The 19679-nt window shown below is 45.7% G+C and overlaps 1 protein-coding gene across 5 annotated transcripts in view; it reads right to left on the reverse strand.

Moving 5' to 3' along the window:
• Nucleotides 1-795: 795 nt before the first annotated feature.
• Nucleotides 796-19679, reverse strand: part of aff2 (AF4/FMR2 family, member 2) — a 658399-nt gene continuing 639515 nt past the window's right edge. For all 5 annotated transcript variants that reach the window (XM_072505919.1, XM_072505920.1, XM_072505921.1 and 2 more), the window contains 5 exons: nucleotides 15831-15902; nucleotides 15392-15485; nucleotides 11425-11474; nucleotides 7129-7352; nucleotides 796-4870 (listed from right to left, as the gene is read on the reverse strand). In XM_072505919.1, the coding sequence (XP_072362020.1) occupies nucleotides 4749-4870; nucleotides 7129-7352; nucleotides 11425-11474; nucleotides 15392-15485; nucleotides 15831-15902 (562 nt within the window). In that variant the 3' untranslated portion in view covers nucleotides 796-4748. The remainder of the gene's footprint in view (nucleotides 4871-7128; nucleotides 7353-11424; nucleotides 11475-15391; nucleotides 15486-15830; nucleotides 15903-19679) is intronic.

A 19679-nucleotide genomic window follows, 5' to 3' on the forward strand; every position in this document is an offset into this window, starting at 1 on the left:
AGTGGTGGGAATGTGGAACTAACAAGCAGTTGAGGTGAATAGCATTGACGCATTCAAGGGGAAGACAGAGGACGTGATCCACCGGCCGCGTCGCGCTCTCCCTTGAGCACGTGCGCTGGTGAATGCCGGGAAAGCCCTCGCGCGGGATTCCCGACAGTCTTCGTGCCTCACGGGGTTCACCCAAGTCCCGCGAGGCGGCAAATCCGAAACACGTGCACAAGGGGACCAAACGGCACGTGCCGACGCCGGTTTAAACCGGCTTAGACAAACTTAGGCAGTATCCGCCAGCAACGCAGGGATCGACTGGCCTCTCCAGCGAGGCCGCAAACAGGCGTTGTCCAACACTAGTCCACACAAGTGTGGACCAGGCGGAACAGCACCCAGGGGGGTCCCCCGGGCCATTGGAGACCCCTGGGTGGTCAGGGTAAGTGCGGGGTGGCTCCCTGACCCTCCAACTGGAACACAGGTACCTTGGCACTGCCACCGTGGCACTGCCAAGGTGCCCGGATGGCACTACCAAGCCAGCAGGAGAACTGCTTGGGTGCCAGTGCAAGGGTGCCCAAGTGCCAGGGTGGCCCTGCCAGGGAGCGAGGGGGGGCCATGCCCATGAAAGGAGGATGGAGGGGGGGGGGGTGATGGGTGGGGGGTCCTGGAAGGGAGGGGATGCTGTAAGGAGACTTGGGGTAGGGCATGATGAGAAGTTCCCCGAGAGACCCCATAGTGGGGTGTCCTCACTTGGGGGAGGGGGGGGGGTAATGCCTATATGTGTGGGGGGTGACATTGCCCATCGGTGGGGGCGGGGGGGGGGGGTGGGGTCAGCTCAATTAGAGATTGGGGAGCCCTTTCAAATTGGCGGCCCGATCTCTGAGTTCAGCTCCCCAGTGTGAAAAAGTGGGCTGTACCGGAGAGGACTTCCCCAGGGCCCAGAAAAGTGACTGAGTGTCATTGAATAGCGGTGGGGAACTCACCAGCAGAGTCGGCGGAAAACTCCCTGAAAAACCCGCCACAAATAAACTCAGAAATTGTTCCAGAGAATTGCACCCAGAGAAACACATAACAGAGAAAGGAATAGAAGAAAATGTTGGTAGGGTGAGACGAGGGAGGGTTGTGGAACATGAACGTTGGAATGGACTATTAGGGCCAAATGGGCTTGTTTCTGTGCTGTGAATTCTATGTAACGTTTCTAAGTGATGGCCTCAAAAGGAGCAATAGGAGGAGGCTCAAGGAATGGATGGAATGGTACCCAAAACAGAGGAGCAGATGGTAGTGTTGGTGACAACTAGGCCTATCAGTGCAATGAGTCCGGGGAGAGCCAAGGGAGAGTTTGGGTGAGCGTCAATGAGAAACAATGGAAATTTCACTCTCTTAGATTCCGGGACTAGCCAATGAGGTCTTGGAACATTCACTGACTATTCCCTTTGTTAGCAGATAATCAGTCAATGGCATATGTGTATCATTTCAAAGTGCCATAATATCAGTTTTGAGTGGTTCAAATAGCTCCCTCATGACATTCCAATGTTGCCTTCATTACATGAAAAAGCTGTTTAATTGTTTTTGCTTCATTAGACTTAAAAGTAATTTTCGAATACATTAAAATTAGATTTTGCGATGACCTTTGAAATAAAAATCCAGAAGGAAGCAGAGGGATGTTGAGTCTCTGCCACTTGTAAACAGTACGTTCCTCAATGGAATGTCCTATTTCTCCCACATTGTGTCTCTCCTATTTAATACATTGCGTCCTGCCCAATGGGTCAAGTGTTTGTAGCACAAATAAGAAGCTGCTTCCAAAGTTAATGACTGTCCACCCCTTAAAGCTGGACCTATAAAATGGTGATGTACCTTTGCAATGACCAGACTTCCAATGCTCTGCAGTTAAAATGTCCTCCGGAGACATCTCCATTACAGCCTAGGCAGAATTTGAGGCGACGTCTTACTATTTGCTCGTTAATGGCTGAGGCACAGGGGGTTCAGTTGAGCGCAGGTAGTAACAAATCATGGGCTAACCATGGTTTCCATGAAGCTTGCTCGATTGCCTTCAGGACTCGGGAGGAATTCCCAAGAGATTTCCCTGAAATTTGTTATGGTAGATAGCGTTATGCTGTAAATGGGGGGGGGGGGGGGGGGGGGGCGGGGGGGGGGGCATTGGATCTGTTGGCCTACTCGCCCCTTTCTTTTTATCTATTGGTAATATTAACATTAGCAACCAGAGCTACTATTAGTCCCCTACTTAACACAATGAAGCAACTCAAGCTCTCAGCTTCTCTTCTGTCTCAAACCTATCTGAGTGCTTTTAAAGATGGAGCAGAGCGCAAATCTGAAGTCAGTTCAATTGCACTGCAGCGGAGATATTTCGGAGATACAGCGGAGGCTGTCCACTGAACAACTTGTTTCGTAGAACGACAGATCACAAAGGGCGCTTTGGTCCATCCTGCCAATGCCAGCTTTTAGAAAGAACAATCCAGTCGCACTTTCCCCCAAAGCCCTGCAAATATTTCCCTTTTAAGCATATATCAATTTCACTAAACTGGATCTTTAAATCTCTGCCTTAAAGGTTAAGACAACAGCTGCTACAGTTGCACTATCTTAGCATCAGGAGGAAGGAGCCAAGCCTTTTCACTGTGCGCCATACAACATAGTTGACCCAGACTGGGGTCATTTCACATAACTCATTTGGTACATTGTTTTGTTTCCTTCCAGTATATTCACATGCAGAAAAATAAACTCGGTCTGCCTTTCACATGTCAAAAAGGCCCACAATTTGGAAATAAATGATTGTACGATGAGTGGAAATGGCGAAGAGCGTTGCAGGTTCAACACTGCGACTTTTTAAAATAGCAACCATGTCCGGGGAAAGGAAAATGACCAATATTTTGAGACTTGCCAATGAGTGTGGCTGCAGGTTCTGTTGTTTCTGTCCCCGTAAGCTAGCTATCTCCTACTAAACTTGGCTGTGCTTTCAAAAGGTAATAAGGCACAGAGAGCTTTGTGTAACCAAATCTTTCTGATGTCTGCGTTTGTGAGATTTGTGTATTATTGAAGTATCCAGCGCGAGTTTTCCTTTAAGATATCACTGCATTGCATTTTTCTTTTGAAGCTCAACCAATATTGACATATGATGGACATTACATGAATGATAATTGCACCTTTTACCAGATACAGGCTGAGGAATGCTTTAAGGACAACTAAATGACACTTAATGCATAAGAACTGATATTGCATGTTATGCTTCCAGCAATAATCGCCTCCAGCTGGCTACATAAAAACCCCAGATGAGAATCCTGTTTAGTGAAGAGGATCCTGTATGCTGTTTATTTCAATTTTTTCAAAGCCGGGATTCATTTTGGTGGAACTTGGCAGGTTTGAGCATTCTGGGAAAAAGGTTCGATCCTGAACTCACACCGTGAGGTATCTGCATACAAACATTTGATGCTTCTTTCTGAATTCCCTCAAGATGAGGTGCTAACCCACATATCTGAAACAGGTTACCTCATTTTACCCGCTTAAACAGCATTGAGGAACTGCGGATGAGCTTGTTAACGGTGCTTGTGAGTTACATTCCATAATGCAACTTCCAAGCCCTCTTCTTTTAACCCTTTCGACCACGTTGGGCAAAACCTTAGATCTTTGCACCTCCTCCCCTCTTTCTGTCCTTCTTAACTTTTCAAATCACAAATCATCACCGTCAATTTCATCTGTGGATGGTTTCCTTTTTCCAAGTTTGGACGTGGGTCGATGTGTAGTCTGCGGTTAACTCAAAAAAAAGACTGCGGGAGTATAAAAGGGAAAGGCCTGCTGCAATGGAAAATAAAAGATAGATGGATGTTCCTGATGATTTCGGTAAATTTGAAAGGCTGAACATCGCCTTCGAGGATAAAATGGCCTCAGTTTTGGAGCCATCCTAATAAATGCTGAGGCTACGCCCATGGAATTCTTCCTTTGCACACCAACTAGGTGTTAGGACTTACATCCTAATAAATATTCTCAAAAAAAAGTGCTTGTGATCACAAATCTCTAAGGCATACTATACAACATAAGATGATGAGTTTTCACTCCATGGAAAACACAGACAGAGCACTTCAATTTAATGCACAATTTTCCATTTCTACCTGTGTATGTTTCCTCTCTAAAAGAAAGTATAAAATACAGAGTCAAATGACTCCACCGTTTACATGTCAGACTCTCAATTTTGACCCCATGCCTCAGTCTGACCCCTTTAGCAGTCTGTCACAAAGCAGCATGTTCTTCACATGATCTGGGTTACCCAAAGTGCAAGAAAGCTCAACGACGAATTCTTCGGGAACAATTCTTTTCAGGGTTGCCCAGCAGTAACTCAACATACTCGCCTTTCTTGCGAGGCATTTCATTTTTCGTTTTCCTCAGGCACTCTTTTGTTTCCCGTCTCAAACACGGTCCTCATTTGTCTTGGCCTCTAGGCAGTGTGGATCCTGGCACGACGCCTCGGGGCTCTGTCATTCCAAAGGTTGAAGGAATCAATGAAGTGCAATGGAAACAGACAAGCACAAAACGTGTGAGGGTGGCGCTTTTTCTGTTGAAGCACTGGGCACTAGCTCCTCCACCGGGCGGAGCACCGACCAGCTCCCGAACAGCGCCACGAGTCTGAAGTACGGCGAGAGGAGACACATCATCGCTGACTCACTGTGGAGCCTTGGAGTGGCAGGTATTCCACCAGTGGCGGTCCTGGCAGAGGTAGAGATGGAAATGCGAAAAAGGAGCGCGCAGCACAGTCACTATAATAAATGAGCTTCTACCCTCAGCCAATGCAGTCCCTGTCGAGTGTACCGAACCAAGGTAGTCATGTTGCTGTGCTGTGTTAATGGTCCCATCAGTGTGTCGAGCTCATGAAAAAAATCTGCAGTGGAGAAAACATGAAAAATGGGAAATCACTCAAAACACATTTTTAGACCAAATTGCAATGTAAAATGCCCAGAAATTGCATAAATGATGCAGTTGAACACCATGAATACAATATTATTTTACCATAGTCACATTCATTACCTGGTGAGCGGCTTTATTTTTAAATCCCTCTCTAAGACAGACCATGTTTACACCTTGTGATTCTCTTTGATGTTGCACTTTACAGCTAATTTGCAATTATCTCTATCTAATGAAATACATTTGATCAATATTATCCCTTGTTAATTCTCAGAGCAGAAGTAGATATCGTTCAGCCTTAACTACTGTGCAAACAACATTACTCATCTATAATATGCCTTGATAGAAAACCTCTTAACTTTAAACTTTTAATTAAAATATCACAAACAACCGTTCAAGTGCTTTACATGTTCAAGCATAAATTGGTTGGAACTCATTTTTTTTTAATGAGATTTAAATCCCATTTCACTTGCTAGGCCAGGATGGGAGTGATTCACAGAAATAGGAATCATTCGACCTGTGGGAAGAGGAACTGAAAAGAGAGATGGGCATGATCTAACCGTCACGTCGCGCTCGATTCGGGACGCCACAAGGCTGGTACATCTCGTGAGATTTACCCGGATCGGCACGCCACGACATTCCGATCTGGATCCCGCCCACAATGAGCGGGACTTAACTTTGCATATTTAAGTGTTCAGTTAGCCCTTACCCACCGAGTCCCATTCGAGCGCTGGGAAACACCCCGCTAACCCCGTCCACAGCAGAACTCTTTTTTTGTTAAATCGCGCCCTTTACCTCTGACATCCAATCAGTTCCGAAGAAATAATGAGAGGGTTACTACAGTGTGCAAGTATGGTATTCCAAGTAAATCAGAAATATTTTCTGTTTAAAAAATATGAATTAGAAGTTCTAGTTTTTTTGAAATCTTTTTGATTTCAAATGCAAAGGTGAAGCGGGTCACTGTCTGTGCGGAGTCTGCACGTTCTCCCCGTGTCTGCGTGGGTTTCCTCCGGGCACTCCGGTTTCCTCCCACAAGTCCCGAAAGACGTGCTTGTCAGGTGAATTGGACGTTCTGAATTCTCCCTCTGTGTACCCGAGCAGGCGCCGGAGTGTGGCGACTAGGGGATTTTCACAGGAACTTTATTGCAGTGTTAATGTAAGCCTACTTGTGACACAGATAAAGATTAGTATAAAATCAAAGTTACATCTGGATGCGATTGAACCAGACTGTTGTATTGGTGTTATATTTGACCCCGAGATGAGCTTCTCACGATGTATTCATACCACTGACTGCCTATTTCTACTTTGATAACATCTCCCAACTCGGTCTCTGTATCAGAACATCTGCTGCTGAAACCTTCATTCATGTCTTCATCCCCTCTAGACTCGACTATTCCAACGCACCCCTGGATGTTCTTTCATGTTCTACTCCCGTCATCCAAAACTCTGCCTCCTCTGCACTACTTGCGTCAAGTCCTGATTTTGCTCCTCACCATCTCTTTCTTAATTCTCCCACCAGAGGAAGTAGTTCCTCTGTACCTATCACCTCAAATCTATTTCACGTTTTAAATACCTCAACCCGTTCACCTCTCAATCTTCCTAACTTCAGGAAATACAAATTGGTGCAACCTCTTCTCGGCCTGAAGGCGGGTCCGACCCCACAGCGCCATGATTTCCACCATGGGCTGGGCAGGGAGGCAGCTCTCGAATCCATCCCAGCTAAAACAGGGATTGAACTCTGCGCTCTTGGCATCAATCTGATCCGCAGAGGCCTTCCAGCCAAATGAGTCAACCAGGCCCCTAAGGAGTCTGAGTTACTGTGGCAATATACATTTTAAATGCATGTTGCAGCCAGGAGCCATGGATAGTGATGACGGAGGCTACAATTACTTTCTATTAAATGGCTGATCAGGAATGTCTCCCACTCTACCTGCCTGCAGGTAGTGTTGAAAGGATTTGTAGGCTGATAATCAACCTTTTTTGAACTCACGTTCCTCGGCCATCAGGTCCTGGAGTGGGACTTGAACCCAGAGCTCTTGGCTCAGAGGCAGCGACGCTACCAATTGTTCAGTAAGACCTCAGCTTTATGCAATTAACCTTCGTAATGTATCTCCTTTGTCATCCTATTATCCCTGCACCAATATATTTCTTGCTGAGGTGCATGCCCAGAATTGAGCACATATAGAGGAACACATACATTGCTTCAGCAACAACAGAGTGGCGAATGGCTCTGACCTTTATTCTCTCTGGCCAGCTTGTCAGCCGTGTCCCAGTGCTCGTAACTCCTGAGGATGTTGTTGGTGATATTGACGTGGCTGGCCGCCATGTGGTGAATCCGTTGCGGAATGCTGATGGTTGCGGAGGGTGAGGAGCCGGTGTTACTCGTGTAGCTCCCGTGAGATCCAACTGAGCTGACGGGAGATGGACTGGGAGATAGCGGGGAGGCTGTTCCTGTGGTTCTGCGTGGAGGGAAATAAAAAATATATCATAATGTGAGTTTGCCAAGCAGACCTTTCCTTCCTTGGGATGTGGGTGATGCTGGCAGGGGATGTGGGTGATGCTGGCAGGGGCAGTGTTTGCTGCACATCCCTAATTGGCCTTCAGGCGGTGATGAGCCACCCTCTTGAACCGTTGCAGGCGATGAGGGAGGCGGTGGCATAGTGGTATTGTCATTGGACTAGTAAACCAGAGACTCAGAGTATTGCTCTGGAGACCCGGGTTCAAATCCTGTGGCGGATGGTGAAATTTGAATTCAATAAAAGTCTGGAATTAACAATGTAATGATGACTATGAATCCATTGTCAATTGTCGTAAAAACCCTTCTGGTTCCCTAACGCCCCTTTAAGGAAGGAAACCTGCTGCCCTTACCTTGTATGACCTACACATGACTCCAGACCCACAGCAATGTGGTTGATTCTTAACTGCCCCCTCAAGGAGCAATTAGGGATGGGCAGTAAGTGCTGGCACAGCCCAAGTCCCATGAACGAATAAAAAAAATGAGGTGCAGGTCAACCACAGTGCTGTTAGGGAGGGAGATCTCAGATTTTGACCCAGTGACAGTGAACATAATTACAAGTCAGGCTGGTGTGTTGAATAGAAATTTGATGCCAGTGTTGATGTACTTGAGCTGCCCTTGTCCTTCAAAGCGGCCGGGTTTGCAGGTTTGGGAAGGACTGCTATGAGTGGCAGGGCTCAATTAAACTGATGCATCTTCTGCCCTCTCAGGTCGATGTCAAAGGTCCCAGGACACTATTTTTGAAGAGCAGCTGAGTTGTCTCCGGTGTCCTGGCCAACAGTTGTCCCTCAACCAACATCACTAAACCAGATCATCTGGTCATTATCACGGTGGGATCCTGCTGTGCAGCAACCTGGCTGCTACGTTTCATACATTACAACAGTGACTGCATGGTACAAAGTCAGCATTGATTGGAGAAGGCTTTGGGGCTCTCTGTGGTTGCGAAAATGGTGACAGAAATGTGTTCTTTAAGGGGTGGAAAGACAAAAATGTGTAGAGGCTGAATAGACTCGGACTGTTTTCATTAGAACGACGGAGGTTGACGGGTGACCTGATAGAGGTCAACAAGAACATGAGGGGCATGGATAGAGTGGATGGGCAGGCACTCTTTCCCAGGGTGGAGGGGTCAGTCACCAGGGGGCATAGGTTTAAAGTCCGTGGGGCAAAGTTTAGAGGAGATGTGCGAGGCAGGTCTTTTAAGCAGAGGATGGTGAGTGCCTGGAACGCGTTGCCAGGGGAGGTTGTGGAAGCAGATACATTAACGCCGTTCAAAAGGCATCTCAACAAATGCATGGATAGGATGGGTATAGAGGGATACGGCACAAGGAAGTGCTGAGGGCTTTGGCCAAGGTTGACATCATGACCGGTACGGGCTGTACTGTTCTTTGTTGAAAAAAATGACTCTGATGCGGCTGGGCCACGGATGATCCAGGTGAAAGAAACAGTCTGAGGAAAACGGCTTGGTCAAGCAAGTGATGTCATGTGACTGGTGATCTCAACGGGCACTTGCAGGCCACAGGGTGAAAACTGGGAATATGGCGGAAAGACAGAGAGGTAATCCATGGAGAAAAGGCCTGTTGACGATGCAAATCCAGCTTGCTTATCTCCTTGGAAGCTTAATATAATTAGGAAACAAACAGCCATAGAGGAGGAAGCAGATGGTGCTGAACCTGTAGGCAGTCCCTTTGTTCACTATGTCAGTGGGTTGCCTGTGTGATCAATATATTAAGCAGCTCGGGAGCACTCAGAGGAGCTTGATTAACACTGTGATGTATGATTTTATTTTATAAATCAATCAGAGTTCTGTTATTTTCATTCATAATAATTACACTCAATCCTTTCTTATTGGCTCTGACAGGAGCCAAGGATAAATGTTGTATTGAAAAACATTTAGGCCAGATTAAATCCAGCTAAATTCTCAGTCACAATCACCGAGCATCGTAAAAGCGGCGGCCATTTACCGATCAACCGTGACTTGGATTGCTTTTAAAGTAGATCTTAACATCTATCAATAAAATATGCACCAGTCTTTCAACAAATGTAAACATTGTGACTCTGTGTCTAAAGGTCGATATTAAATTGAAAGATGGCAACTCAAGAGGCGAGTAAATCACATTAACTGTTGACAATACTCCTTTATCGGAGCCAGCCTGCTCCAGCAAGGCTATATAAATTCCCTGGGCAGGAGGGAAAAATGAAATGATTGCATGTTAAGTGTAAAAACAATTGTAACTGAAAGTGGCGCGGGACATGCGGTTGTATCCCGAGCACACATGGTAACAATGGCCTGAGCTCCCATTGAACACAAGTTCGCAGGCAGCTGGAAATGGCAGCCAGTCTCATAGGACCAGAATTTCCTGTAGTAATTGCAAACTGATGATGTACAATGTTGTTATTAATATGTAAATCACCCGGCAAATTGTGATGAAGAAGAGATACACCATGAATTGCAAGTCACCACAATTGCCGGGACATTTTGCGCTGCTCCGCTGTTAACATTGAAAAAGCAGCCTCTTGCCCTTAACCTTCCCGAGAGTATCATGAGGTTGCTGCATTATAACATTCACTGTCCGTTAAACCCGCCACAGAAAGTTAACTGGACCAGACAAGTAAACTGGGACTGCAAGAGCAGTTCAGAAATTGGGAATTCTGCATTGGGTGACTCAGCTCCGGATTACCCAAAGCCTGTCCACCATTCACAAGTCAGGAGTGTGGTGGAATGCTGTCCACTTGCCTGGATGAGTGCAGCTCCATCATACTCTCACGAGGCTCAACACCGTCCATGACAAAACAGCCCATTTAATCAGCACCAGCAGCCCATCCATCACCTTAAATATTCACTCCCTCCACCGCCGATGCACAGTAGCCCGCAGTGCGTACCATCTGCAAGATGCACCGCAGTAACTCAACAAGGACCTTCCAAATCTGCAACCTCTACCACCCCAAAGGACAAGGGCAGCAGATGCTTGGAAACACCACCACCAAGATACCCTCCGAAGCACGGATCATCCTGACTTAGGACGATATCGGCGCTCCTTCACCAATGCTGGGTCAAAATCCATGATCCCTTTAGTACTGTGGGTGCACCTACACTGCGTGGACTGCAATGGTTCGAGAAGGCAGCTCATCACCACTTTCTCAAGGGCAATTCGGGATGGGCAACAAATGTAACCAATGACGCTTCACATTCCATGAAAGAAAAAATGAAAACTCTTGCAATTAACAGCCTGAATTCCTTTTCAACAATAATTAATAATGACGAATCAACTTCTGCTGCCCACAAAGTGAACAATGATGTGTGTGAGGTCTCATTACTTGCGGTAGTGAATTTCATTCGGAGATTTTAAGAAGGTCAAATTTACATTTTTCCTAACTCTCTTTTTCTTTCTTAATCCCACCTTCCTATCCCGTCATTGGAAAGCTTTAAAAGTTCTGGGGAACTGATGCTACATCAACGTGTTCACCCCCGATTTCGACGCAAATGGGGATTCTCCGGCCGATCGCGATTATGGCGTCGGCGACCAGGGAATTCTGCCCCAGATATCTCAAAGCGCTTTACAGCCAATGAAGTACTTTCTGGAGTGTAGTTATTGTTGTAATGTAAAGAACATAGCAGTCAATATGCACTCAGCAAACGCCCACTAAGAGCAATGCGATAATGACCAGGTAATCTATTTTTTGTGATGTGATGTAGACTGAGGGATAAATATTGGTCAGGACATGAGGAATAACTCCCCTGTTAGTGCCATGGGATCTTTCACATCTACCCAAGCAGGCAGATGTGATCTCAGCTTAACTTCTCATCCGAAAGATGGCACCTGTGACAATGCTGCACTCCCTCAGTGCTGCACTGCACCATCAGCATGAAATTGTTCTTGTGCTCAGCCCTCAGAGTGGGAGGTGATGGGGCTACCAACTGAGCTACGGCTGATACATGGGTGTAAGTGACAAGGCACAATGTGTGATGCTACACTCCAACACAATCTGGGCCGTAAGAATTACTGAGGGAGACTTACTTTCCATTTGTTCCCCAAGGAGAAGGAGCTTGTGAGGCTTTTGTGGAACTCTGCAACACACACACACACAAAAAAAAAATCATGTATGAAAATACAATAGGCCCCGTCGGCTCTCCGATGAAAAGTAAAACAAACCCAGTTTAAGATTCTTTTTCATAAGGGGGGACGGGGTCTGTCCGTCGCAGTGTACACATTGCCAAGGATTACATTGTCAGATCAGGTAAAATCATGCAGCTGAGCAACAACATATGGACATATTGAACATTAATCCACAAACATTGCAAGAAACAACCTCTGGGCAATACTGACAGCAGACGCCATAGTAACAACGCTCTAATTTAAACAGCACCTTGAAGGTTGAGAGTTTTTTTAAAAATCTGTTCTTGGGTTGAGAGTGTCGCTGGTTGGGCCAACATTGTTGTCCTACCCCTGAGGGCACTTAAGAGTCAAACACATTGCTGTGATTCTGGACTCACATGTAGGCCAGACCAGGTAAGGATGGCCGATTTCCTTCCCTGAAGGGAGATGTGCTTTTACGACAATGATTTCATGGTCATCATTCGACTTTAAGTTCCAGGTTTTTAGTGAATTCAAATTTCGCTATCTGCCATGGTGGGATTCAAATCCAGGTGCCCAGAGCATTATCCTGGGTCTCTGGGTTACCAATCCAGTGAGGATCCTACTATGCCACTGACTTCCCGGATATGGTGATGTAGATGTTAGAGGCTACGAACCAAAAGCTATGAGTTCCAATTGCGCCATAGGAAATGATAAATCTGCTGATTTAGGGGCTAGCACCAGGAAATGGACAATGCTGGAAGGACTCAATGGACAACTGGTTGACTAATGCTCCAAGGGTTAACTCTTATTGACCTCTGACCTGACCGAGCAAACTGCACGTCTGTGACCCAATTAATTCATGAAGAAAGCCCACCATCCACTTTCTCGGAGTGAGTAAGGATGGAAAACAAATCTGTGATTGTGTTGCTTTCCGTCGCTGGGGAGGCCTGCTGAGACGGTTCATTTAAAGATTGAGGTACTTTCCAACTGCATAAATAACAGAATCCACAGGCGCATTGTCAATCACGTCACGTTACATGCACTTTCAGCCTCTTGTACCTTTCCCAGATTTTGAGTTTTGAGATGACCCTTTGCTGGGAAATCGACACGTAAATCACCGAAAAATTCGAGAGCTGATGTCTCTCCATTTACAATTTGGGTAGAATGCCTCTCTGCACACTGGCAAGGCTGAGGAAAATAGTCTTCAGGATATCCCCAGGGCAGATCCTTCTGTAGCGTTTGGGCAGAATGAGGGCCTAGGATAGCATCCATATAATTTGTTGTCCATTTAAAGAATTAAGTGGAAAATTGTCTTGCCTGTGTCGTGAGGTGCATAATCCTCACCGCACAATTCCCTTTGATGCTTCCTGCCCATTCAATCCTTCATGTTCAAGCTTTAACGAGGAAAACCTGCTCCTTGGCAGGCTTCCGAACTCAATCTCACTGCTCCTTCTCGTGAAAATGCATCTTTTGAACCAATTTTCAAAAGTACCAGAGGCGAGATGAGAAAACCTTCATGTTTGAAGCAAGTTGCTGTGATTTGAAGCGCACTGCCTGAAAGGCTTTGGGAGAGAGATTAAGTAACAACGTTCCAAAGGCAATTGAGTTTTAGGCTTGAAGGGAATAAAGTTGCAGGAGTGTGGCGAGAGGACAGGGCAAGTGGGACTAACTGGACATCTCTTCCGAAAAGACAGCACAGCTGTGATGGGCCGAACAGTTTTGTTCTGTGCTGCTCGATTCTATGATTCCGCTGGGACAGAGGGTAAATAAGAGCTGGTTACAGGGACTTTCCAGAAAAGTCAACCTTGGCTTGACATCAAAGTGACCAAGGGAAGACTGGCATCCCTGAAGGGGTGGGGATGGCAAGCTCAGGGTTCCTTTGGCGCAAAACGAGCCCAATGGGAAACATTCTCTTTGGACCAGGACATGAAACAAGTACAGGTTCCAGAACAGATTACTGGTAAATGCTGGCTACTTCAATATTCACTTTGAATTTCACTTCAAACATAATGCACAGAAGCTAATTAAACGTCAAGGAATTGTGATTAAATTTGGAAAAATGTGGTATCGGATTGAATTTGAAGAACTGACCATTAACAAATTCAATGAATAGTGGCATTCAATCTATTTAAGTTATATTTTGAAAAGGAACCTTTAATGTGAGTTAAGATGCTGGTAACAGGGTTTTGGATCAGCCCGAGTTTATGAGTGTGTTAACCAATGACTGGAGAGGTTCAATACCAATGCTCCACGATCTCCTTGTTGCCTTGTATATCCTACTTAAAATGTATAGCTGCTTTTCCCTTAAATGATGCAACTGACACAGTCTCAACTATTCCCTCTGGCAAAACATTGCGCGCTCCAACAAGTCTACATGTAAACAAACTTCTCCAAGCTCTCTCCTCAGTCTCTTTTAAATTGATGACAACCGTTGTCAAGTCTATCAAAATACTTCATCACTTTAAAAACATCTATCAAAGCACCTCCTAATATTCTCTGCTTCATGGAAATAATCTCAGCATCTTAAATCCATGCTGGTGCTCCTTTACAGAGTTGTTAGGGCACAGAAAATGAAATGAAAATCGCTTATTGTCACGAGTTGGCTTCAATGAAGTTACTGTGAAAAGCCCCTAGTCGCCACATTCCGGCGCCTGTTCAGGGAGGCTTGTGACAATAAGCGATTTTCATTTCATTTCATCCCCTGAGCCTGCTACTTCATTCAATTAGCCCATGGCTGAAGCCTACCACTACTCCACTTACACACTTTCATTTCTTATCCCAGCTAACAAAAACCTTCGCCTGGATTCTCCGGTCTGCCAGCTGTGCATTTCTCAGTGGCACGCCGTTCGCTGGCAGCGGGAAGCTCACTTCCCGCCGCTTGCCAAGGGGATTCCCCACTGAGGTGTTCTCCCCCCCCCCCCCCCCCCCCCCCCCACCGCCGCCATCCGGAAGCCCGCGGGAAAGAGAATCCCGATGACCGGAGAATTAGGCCCTTGGGGTGGCATGGTAGCACAGTGGTTTGCTCTGTTGCTTCACAGCGCCAGGGTCTCGGGTTCGATTCCCGACTTGGGTCACTATCTGTGTGGAGTCTGCATGTTCTCCCCGTGTATGCATGGGTTTCCTCCGGGTGCTCCGGTTTCCTCCCATTAGTCCCGAAAGACGTGCTTGTTAGGTGAATTGGACATTCTAAATGCTCCTTCAGTGTACCCGAACAGGCGCCAGGGTGTGGCGACTAGGGGATTTTCACAGTAACTTCATGGCAGTGTTAATGTTAGCCTACTCGTGACAATAATAAAGATTATTCATATTATATTATTATCAACCTCAGCTTTAAAAGCTCCAATTGTTCCCCAACATCCACGGCCTTTGAGAGTTCCAGATTTCTACTACCCCATGTGTGGAGAACTGCTTTTTATTTTCTCTCTTTGCACCTGGGGATGATCAAGTACATTATGAGGGGGTCGGTGGAAGGGTTCTATTTGAGGTGGCAGGCTCCCTGGTTCAGGGAGCTGCTTGCCGTCAGCGGTTGGAGGTGGGGGTGGGGTTGATTCTGTATTTTGCTTCATGTTTGGCTTTTTTTCCCCTCATGGGGCTGATGGGGAGGGGCGAGTGGGTTTGGGGGATTGGGTGGTTGTTGTACTGTCTATCTGAATAAAAATAATTTTAAAAACGTTTTCGGATCACACCCCTTTGTTCTCAACAACCTCTTATCAGAGGAAATGCGTTCTCACTTGTCAATCTTGTTGCCTCATCCCAGTGACACCTCGGGCAAAGCAAGACTTACCACTGGGTGAGGGGAAGTGGATAGTAGCAACGTAAATCACTCGAATGAAGGCCGCCATCATAACAGCGCATTTCAGAAATAGTCCTCCCACACCCTCCGCCCTACATAAAACCATTAAAATACCTTAAAATATTCCATCAAGGATCGAGAGTACTTCATTGCATGGTCCTTCTTCAGTCTGAACATTCGCAAATAGAGAAGTGAAAGGCATCGGTAACTGGATTTAATTGGAGATAGATTGGATTAGAATAAGCACTTAATAAAACAACACAGTTTATGTAAATGATGCTTGCCTTCTTGGATTCTTGAGGAGCACAGTGCAGATAGATATAAGACAAAGTCAAAACAGCACACTTTGCCTGGTTAAGCACAATATGGAATTAAGGTAATGAATAAATGTCACAAAATAGCGCAGCTGAATCATCTATAATTTGTGAATGTGAGAAGATAAAATCTTCCCTCATTAACTTATTTTTCTTGACGACATAATGATACACTTATTATATTACAAAGCAGTTAACTGGGAGTTTAATAACCTGGCAGCTGACTCACTGAAACTCACCATAAGACGGCCAATTTCTTATCAGCTATCGTGGCCATGGAGCCAGTGAAATTCTTTAACCTCATGGCGTACCTTGGGAAAGAAACAAGGAACAATCAATAACACTGCCTGGTGAGTAATATGTAAGTGGCTCTTATTAGTTTGTCAGATGCAGGGGAAGCGGATGGGCAATTTCTGTTCTTTGCATGAGTGGCCTGTCAAAACTTAAAGTGCGTCCAACAGTCTAGTTTTTCTACTCAAGCTCCAAACACCTCTTTTGAAGGTAAATTTGACTCTTGGATGTGTCACCACATTACCAGCCATCATACATCTCTCCTGGCTTTTAGTTTTAATGAACCCAAAGAAAAGGAAATTGGGGAGCGAAGTATAATGTCCAAGAGTCAAAATTACCCCTGTGCCGTGCTCCCTGCACACATCCAACCCCAAACCTGTAACTGTGCAGAAATACCACAGCCCGGAAAATTGAGAGCAAGGAGCACACTTCCATTGTTTAGTGTACAGCGTAGAACCCATTTCTAACTATTCAGGTGAGAAAACACCTACAGTGCAGAAGGAGGCCATTCGGCCCGTCGAGTCATCATCGGCCCTCTAACAGACCACTCTACCTAGGCCCACTGCCCCACCCTTTCACGGTAACCCCACCTAACCCGCACATCTTTGGACACCAAGGGGCAATTTAGCATGGCCAATCCACCTAACCTGCACATCTTTGGACTGTGGGAGGAAACCGGAGCACCCGGAGGAAACCCGGGCAGTCACGGGGAGAACGTGCAGGCTCCAAACCCACGGCCAGAATTGAACCCGGGTCCCCAGTCCAGTGCTAACCACTGTGCCACCGTGCCGATCCGAGCTTCTGGCCTGGAGTTCATTTACATGGCATTTTGAGAGATTTAGGCACTGAATTCAATACAGGTGCTCAGTAAAGGAACTGCAGAACAGCTGAATTGAGTTGTTAAGCTTGATTTTTTTTGTACGGAGCTGTGCGAAAAGCAAGATGACATTTTGTTATGCATTTTACAGCCTGAGGAACTGGAGTCATCAGACACTCAGTGACTGTAACATCCCAACTTAATATAAAATTGTAGCTTGGGGAAGTGAAAAGGAAGCATTCACATCAACAATTCTGATCTCTCAATTCTGGTTTTATGTTGCACAGTTACTAAAATTAGACATAATTTATCAGCTCACGAATTAAGTGACTTTATGTATTATTATGTTGCATAGGCATGAATAACATGGACATTAATGACCATCTATACATGAAGGGATACACATATGGACAAATATGAAACTCGCAGCACAGTTCATAGAATCCCTACAGTGTAGAAGGAGGCCATTCGGCCTATTGAGTCTGCACCCTTGGAAAGAGCACCCTACATAAGCCCACTCCTCCACCCTATCCCCGTAACCCCAGAAACCCCATCAACCCTTCTTTTTTTTGATGCTAAGGGGCAATTTAGCGTAGCCAATCCACCTAGCCTGCACATCTTTGGACTGTGGAGCACCCGGAAGAAACCCATGCAGACACGGGGAGAAAGTGCAAACTCAATACTGACAGTCACTCGAGGCTGGAATTGAACCCGGAACCCTGGAGCTGTGAGGCAGCAGTGCTAACCACTGTGCCGCCTGATTTCAGAATGAATTACTGACATCTTTCTGTGCATCCCCAATTTTTGCTTCCATTTTTGCTGATATAGATTCCTACTGGGTAAGGGTATTAAGGGTTCAGGAACCAAGACAGGTTAATGGAATTAGGATATAGATCACCGATAATTAAAAAACTTGTGCATTTAAATAGCACCTTTCACAACCTCAGGATGGGCCGGTTTAGCTTAGTGGGCTAGACAGGTGGTTTGTAATGCAAAAGAAGGCCAGCAGCGTGGGTTCAAGTCTCGTACCAGTTTACCCGAACAGGCGGCGGAATGTGGCAACTAGGACTTTTCACAGTAACTTCATACTTGTGACAACAAAAAGATTATTATTATCTCACAACATTTTACAGACAGTGAAGATGTTGGAAACCCGCCACGCAGGCCCCCACATGCAACCAGTGTGACAACGAGTGCGTAATCTGATTTAAGTGCTGCCTGGGGAATGGATGTTGGCCCAGGTTACTGGTAGAACTCCCTCCCCTTCTTTCAACAGTGTGTTGGGATCGCTTGAGAGAGCACGGGCATTCCTGGTTTCACATCCCATCCAAAGGATGACACCTCAAACAGCCCAACAATCCCTTGGTACTGCACTGGAGTGTCATCGTAGATTATGGGTTCAAGGTTCTGAAGTGAAACATAATCTGCGGGCTGAGACGCACAAGGTCTGGACACTGGGCGATGGTTGACACAAAACGAATTGTGGAATGGGTTTGAGGGACTGAACAGTGTACTCCCGATCCTGTTTCTCTTCCCTGTTCTGTTACTGAAGTCCATCTAATCTTTACATTATTCTCGGGTCGAGTTGAAAACTTGGACCATATAAATTTCAGTGCAAGTTCTGCGAACAATACTTTGTTACTGTAAGAAACAGAGATCAGGCAATTCTGGTTTGGGATTCTGATTCATTTAATCTCAAACATTTGAAAAATAGGTGTTTCATGCTGTTACTAAGGAGTGCCTATTCGAGTGGTATTTTCCATCAACAGGACTCTGCTACCAGTCCAAAAAGGCAATTTGCCTACCACACCATTGAGCAAGGTCATGTATGGATTTCTATGCCGGTGTACTGCCAGGTACCTCGGCTGTATGTCCCAAAGATTGGCTGAACGAATCAAACAGTATCTTCCTTCAGTTGTTTGCAATAGGCAGAGTATAGACCGTGCTCACCCAGCCTGGGCGTGCAAAGCCCAAAATATCTGCTGTTACATGTGACTCTGTGATTGGGCAGCACTTGCTCAACAATCCTGAATGTGCTAATAGCTACACTCACAACCCATTTATGATAATCAGTAAAGCTCATAATGTGGCTCATTTACTGTTGCTAGAAACAACATACATGCACACACAGGGACCCATTCTCTGCAAACAAAAGGAATATGTACAAGCCTTGTGCCTTTTTTGAATTATCCAGGAGCTGAGGGCTCCTGTGGCTTTCTCCAAGGCAATGTCTTGGCCAAACAGAATCGACCTGCCAACCAATCAGCACCGTTTTCTGTGTTGTGACGGTTTGAAATTTGGTATTCTCGTCTTTGTCCTGATGAGTGCAAGTCGAAAAGCTTCAGCAGCCTGTCTCTGTTTACAGCAATACTAAAGTTCTATACCACCAAGCGACTCCGATATTTATAAAAATAATCTTTATTATTGCCACAAGTAGGCTTACAGTAACACTGCAATGAAGTTACTGTGAAAATATCCCTCAATCGACATCTCAAGAGCAGATTATCTGGTCATTCTCACATTGCTGTTCATGGGAGCTTGCTGTGCCCCAAATTGGCGGCTGTGTTTCCTGCCTTGCAAGAGTGACTCAGCTTAAAAGTGGTTCAATTGCTGTGAAGCGCCTTTTAGAGATTTCCTGGTGGTGGTGGGAAATATAAATGCAAGTCTTTCTTTTCCTCCGTCTTCCTAACCAATCAGACATACCGCCCACGTACATTGCGTGGCACCAGCACTGGAATTCACACATGACCTTGCTCAGACTTTGCACTTCTGAGTTATATTTCATTTGCCACGTGTCTGCCCCATTCACCAGCCGCCCTATGCTCTTCTAAAGTTAAGCAACCATTCTCCTTAGCTTTTGGGCGAGTTGTGCACTTTATTTGGTCAAAGTATTGACCCAGCTGATTGCCAGCATCATAAATGAATAAAAGATATAAATTACGAACAAACAAAATGGCATGTGTTACAAGTCACTTTAAGA

This window comes from Scyliorhinus torazame, chromosome 5, assembly GCF_047496885.1.
Source record: "Scyliorhinus torazame isolate Kashiwa2021f chromosome 5, sScyTor2.1, whole genome shotgun sequence".
In the NCBI taxonomy this organism is placed as follows: domain Eukaryota; kingdom Metazoa; phylum Chordata; class Chondrichthyes; order Carcharhiniformes; family Scyliorhinidae; genus Scyliorhinus; species Scyliorhinus torazame.